This window comes from Desmodus rotundus, chromosome 6 (assembly GCF_022682495.2).
Source record: "Desmodus rotundus isolate HL8 chromosome 6, HLdesRot8A.1, whole genome shotgun sequence".
NCBI classification, from domain to species: Eukaryota; Metazoa; Chordata; class Mammalia; order Chiroptera; family Phyllostomidae; genus Desmodus; species Desmodus rotundus.
In genome coordinates, this window is record NC_071392.1 from 235,257 (window position 1) to 240,164 (window position 4,908).

Here is a 4,908-nt window from a genome sequence, read left to right on the forward strand (position 1 = left end):
TGAGGGGCAAGGCCCAAGGCCAACTCCTGGTCCGCAGAGCTGCCTGGGCCCTGCTCCAGAAGTCTGGGGGCCCCTGATATCCCCCAATCAGTCACTAGGCAGCTCTGTGCTAGAGGACACACTGAGCACCTCCCGCCCTGAGAGGTCCCCTTGGTGATGCCCGCGGCTGTGGCCCCAGGGGCTGTGCTGCCTCATGTTAGCCTCTGCCGCACTCCAGAGGCCCTTGCCCGCCTTTCTGCCTGGAAATTGTCAGGCCACCTGTGTGGGTGGCACTCAGACACTGTCAGAGTTACCGCTTCACCCCTCGTCTGTCCTCTGGTCCCTCCTTCTGCACATTTAGTCAGTGAGCTGAGTCGGTGTCCAGCAGCCGACTCTGGGCTGGTGGGAGGGGGTCCCTGTCAGGTGTGCGGCTTAGCACCACACCTGGAGGCTCAGGAGACCCCGCTGCTGCTGCCAACACCCAGCCCAGCTGCTCCTTTCCAGAGCAGGGCAGGAGCTGTTCAAGGCCACCCCTGTACATAGTGAGCCCCCAGAGGCCTTGCCTAGCATGAGCCCCCCTGCATCTCCCTGCCCCCAGCCTTTCGAGCAGAATCATCTGGAAGGCTCACAGTGAAGAAGGCGGAGTGTGCTGGCCTATTATTTCCTAGTCTCTGCCACATTCCTGTGGAGCAGCATGGAGCAAAGTGCCAGGGCTGTGATCTCCCAGGCCCTCCCCCAACACGGGAGCTCAGCCTCTGCCTGTGCAGAAGACGGTCTGGACCCAGGGTTGACGGCCCTCAGACCCCAGGAGGACGCAGAGCCAGGTCTCTCCTGCCAGGGGCAGCTCCAGAGCCTGTCTTCACTTTTATCAGTGGTGCCAGAACATTCGCCCTGCCGGGGTGGGGCGGGGGGCTGGGGTTCTGGCGGGGGGCTGAAGGGGGTTCAGGATAGAATCTGAAAACACCACAAATGAGCTGTGCGAGGCCACCGTGCCCCCGACCCAATGGCCTGCTGAGGCTCTGGTGGGAGGGAGCTTCAGGCTGTGCTGGGACGGTAATTAAAACGGAAAACCTCTCCACCATAGTAATTGGAAAGGAAACAGATTCATTGCTGAATAAGCATTAAACCGGAAGTCGGTGCTCCTCACGAAGCAGCGGGGGAGTCAGGTGCCCTCACCCCGCTGTTCTCTAGAGAACCCGGCCTGGTCCTGCAGGGCACCCCCACAGGCCCTCTGCTTCTCCCCTGGGTGGGCTCATCACCCCACCATCCAGAGTGAATGGGAACCCCGTCAGAGAAGGAGGCCAAGGCCGAGAGCCCAAGAAAGTTCCTCCAGGAGCCCCGGGGGATTCGGACAGGGTCCCAGGGAGGGCCACGGGCTCTAACACCTGCTCAGGGACTCTAGGTGGGTGGGTAGGGGGTTCTCTAGACCGAGACTCAGGCAGCAGCTCTGTGACTTTTGTGATCACTAATAAGCAATAGAAAGATAACTGCAAAACGCGGGTGTCGATGCAGTCACCAAAATCACCAAGTCCCACATAAAAATGGAAACTGAGCCCCTCTCCCCATGGAAATGCCTTTCCCTGCTGGCCTCCAGGAGAGGATGTGGTCAGCCCCTCCCGGGATGTGGGGGGCTTGACGGAGGGCAGGACCCTTGCTCAGCGGTCCCTGCGCACACGAGGACTCTGTGGAGGACTCTGCGCTTCCTCCTCCCCACGGGCACTCGGGAGGCCCCTCGGCCCTCCGGCACCCAGATGGGGGCCTGCCCCACAGCCCCCGTTCTGCAGGTGAGGTGGGGGACAGGACACCGCAGTCCTCAGTGAGAACCTCTCCCTCTCTGCAGCCACCTGCCCCTTAACATGAGCCTGCAGCCAGTGCCCCAGCGCTTTCCCTGTGGGGAGGGGCCCCGCCTGCATTTCCAAGGTAAAGTCTGGTTGTGCTTTCAGACAGGTTCCTCAGTGCCTTTCACGTGGCCCAGCACACACGTGTGCTGAGATGAGGTTGCGTGGTTGGGGGTCCCAGGAGGGCAGAGCCGGCAGAAGTCCACCGAGCGCTGCCTGCCTCCTGCCAGGGAAGGCGCAGCGAGCCCCCGTTCCTTCTCCTCGAGGTTGGCCTCGGTCAGGGGGCCCACCCTCTCAGGCGGCCGTGTCCCGGTGGGTCAACTGGGGAGAACTGAGGTGCTGGCAGCTCCCCCTGCCGGCCTGCACCCCATTGGTCACAGAGAGGTCACCACGCAGGGCTCATTGGAAACTGGGTTTATTGGGGTGGCGGGCATGGCCCTGGGTCTCCCCGCAGCCCACTCATTCCTCCTTCTCATCCCCGTGGGTGATTACGTAGCACAGGGACTTGTAGTCGATGTCGCCCGCAAGGTCCACAGGTGTCAGGGCGAACATCTGCTCCACCTGGGGGCGGCACCGGAGGCCTGTGACCCTCCCCCACCCTCGGGGGCTGGGGCTTGGTCCTCAGCCTTTCCGGGCCCCAACCCCAAACTCTGAATTAACCTCCTTTTGTTGTCTGACTTTGGGCAGCCTGGGGAGCAGGTCAAAGGGCCCACCCTGGCCCCAGATGCCCCTCTCTTCTCTGTGCCACCCCTACCCTGTGGGACGGACGTCCCTCTCAACGCTGCAGGTGCCGCTGGCTCTCACCCCCAGGCCTTGGCGCACACAGGGCTCTCCGGCCTGGCACCCCCTCCTCCCCTGTTGACTCCACACCCTTCACCCCCCAGGGTCTCAACTGAAATGGCACCACGCACACAGAGAGCTGGACTCTGAGCCCAGGGGACAGGGCCCCTGAGGCCTCCCCAGTACCCTAGGGGTGTGTGCCCCTGAAGGGGCCAGGAACCCTCACCTCGGCCTGAGAGAACTTGTCTGCCTGCGTGAGGAGGAGCTGCTTGAACCTGGGGAGTGGGGAGCAATGGAGAGAGGCTGGGGGTGGCTGTGCGGGGGCAGGGATGAAGACTCACGTGGCCCAGGGGGCCATGGCCCATCCCCTGCAGTGGTCCCCCCTCCGCCTGGCTAGCTTGTACTCACTCGTCCTTGTTCACCACGCCCTTGCCACTGGGGTCGAACATTCGGAAGGCACTGAGGATAGCTTCCTCGGGGTCAGTGCCTGGGATGCCAAGGGAGCAGGTGAGCACCCATGCCCCCAGCCTCCAAGGCACCCCCAGGAGGCACCCCGGGTGCAGCGGGAGCCCTCTACATCCCAGAAGAGGTGGGAAAGGGTTTCCCAATGCAAAGCACCCCTCGGGGCTCAGCTGGACCACAACCGCCGTCTGGAGGTGCGAGGCTGTGGGTTCGGGGTGTGGAAGCAGAGGCTGAAGGCACGTTTCCCAGCACTGATCTGGGACTTGGTGTGACTAGTGCCCACGGGATGGGAAGGTCAGCCCCACATCCTCTCAGTGGCCAAGAGACAGGTGGGGTCCAGTCAGGGTCTGGGTGGCGTTCTGGTGGGTCCAGGTGGGGCTCAAGCTGGCTGCCCCACCAGGGGGTCCAGGCCTGCCCCAGGCTCACCGTTGAGCTTCTCTCCGAAGAGCGTGAGGAAGACGGTGAAGTTGATGGGGCCCTTGCCCTCCTGCAGCATGGCGTCTAGCTCCTCTTCCGGGACACTCACCTTCCCTGGGGGCGTGTGAGTGTGAGGTGGACATGGGGACCCGGGGTGTCCCCAGCAAGGCCGAGGCTGCCTCCGCTCCTTCCCAACCAGGGGCGGAGAGGCAGAGGCAGTTGTGTGGGGGGGGGGGGGTGGGGGAAGGGTGAAGCGTGGGACTTGAGACAGCCAGCAGGGTGACAGAGGTGTGGGGAGTGGAGGGAGGGAGGAGGCCTGTCCCCTCTCAGCAGGTCCCCTGGGTGAGCGGGTGGGGCTGGGTGGGAGGTGTGTGCTCACCCAGCTGGGAGTAGGTCTCCCGAAGGTCTGACTTGCAGATGATGCCATCACGATTCTGGTCGATGCAGCTGAAGGCCTGTGGGTGGATGCCACAGTCCTGGGTGGGAGCAGCCCCCACCCCAGCGAGGGGGTAGATGAGAGAGTGTTGGGTGATGGGAGAAGCAGGGACAGGGGCCAGGACCATGACCTGCAGGGCAGGGTGCTGTGTGGTGGGGCACTCACCTCCTTGAACTCCTGGATCTGGGCTTGCTCGAACATCGAAAAGACATTGGAAGAGCCCCGTTGGGCCTGCTTGGTGGCCGCGGCCTTGCCCCGGGTCCCTGCCTTCCTGCTGGCCTGTGATGGTGTGGGTGAAAGGGGTCCTTCCAGGGCTTCCCCAAGGTGCCCCCAATCATACGCCAGAGCCTTCCCAGGAAAGCCAGGGCCATCATCCCCTTCCCATCCCTGGGGACCACCTCTCTAGGCTGGGCAGGCACAGAGTCACTGCTCTGCCCCCCACCCAAAGGACATCCCGAGGGTGTGGGCCTCTCTATTCCCCAACCTGGCACTCACCATCCTCACTCTGTGGCAGCCTGGTGGCCGCAAGGGGCCCACAGCCCCCTTTATGTCTCAGCCTTATCACCTGCAGCACCAAATAAGGAACGGAAGAGAGCACAGACCCAAACTTGGCAGCCTGTGCCTGGGCTGGGGGAGGACAGGGCCCCACACGGATTCCAGCCACATTCCAGTAACCCTTGCCCCCGACACATAACTCCCGTTGTCCACCGTCCAGGCGGCACAGGGCTCAGGCCTCCTGAGAGTGGAGCAGACTCCTGCTCTCCTCACTCACAGTGCCCAATGAGGGGCCCTTGTCACCTCCATCTGACTGTCCCCCCTGCAGGTCTGGCCCAGCCCTGCCCAGTCCGAGACTTCCACTGGGGGATGGCCGTCCTGGGGTCGCTGGGCCTGGGAGGGCAGTGGGCGGTTCTGAGGATGGCCTCTGGCCTGAGACCGCCTGGGCCCCCAGAGGTTTTGGTGCAGAAGCTCAGCTCTGGCCTCTGGCCCGACTGGGAG

The 4,908-nt window shown here is 63.6% G+C and overlaps 1 protein-coding gene across 2 annotated transcripts; it reads right to left on the reverse strand.

Annotated features, from left to right (window-relative positions):
- Positions 1 to 2,219: 2,219 nt before the first annotated feature.
- On the reverse strand, positions 2,220 to 4,490 carry MYL7 (myosin light chain 7). 2 transcript variants are annotated; one of them, XM_045197446.2, is made up of 7 exons: positions 4,408 to 4,490; positions 4,078 to 4,191; positions 3,856 to 3,931; positions 3,486 to 3,590; positions 3,006 to 3,084; positions 2,824 to 2,847; positions 2,220 to 2,378 (listed from the first exon to the last, which is right to left on the reverse strand). In XM_045197446.2, the coding sequence occupies exons 1-7, from the start codon at positions 4,408 to 4,410 to the stop codon at positions 2,357 to 2,359; spliced, it is 423 nt and encodes a 140-aa protein (XP_045053381.2). In that variant the 5' UTR covers positions 4,411 to 4,490; the 3' UTR covers positions 2,220 to 2,356. The 2 variants fall into 2 exon arrangements, with proteins under 2 accessions (XP_045053381.2, XP_024418710.3); XM_024562942.3 differs by having other exon boundaries at positions 2,824 to 2,872.
- Between the last annotated feature and the right edge of the window lie 418 nt (positions 4,491 to 4,908).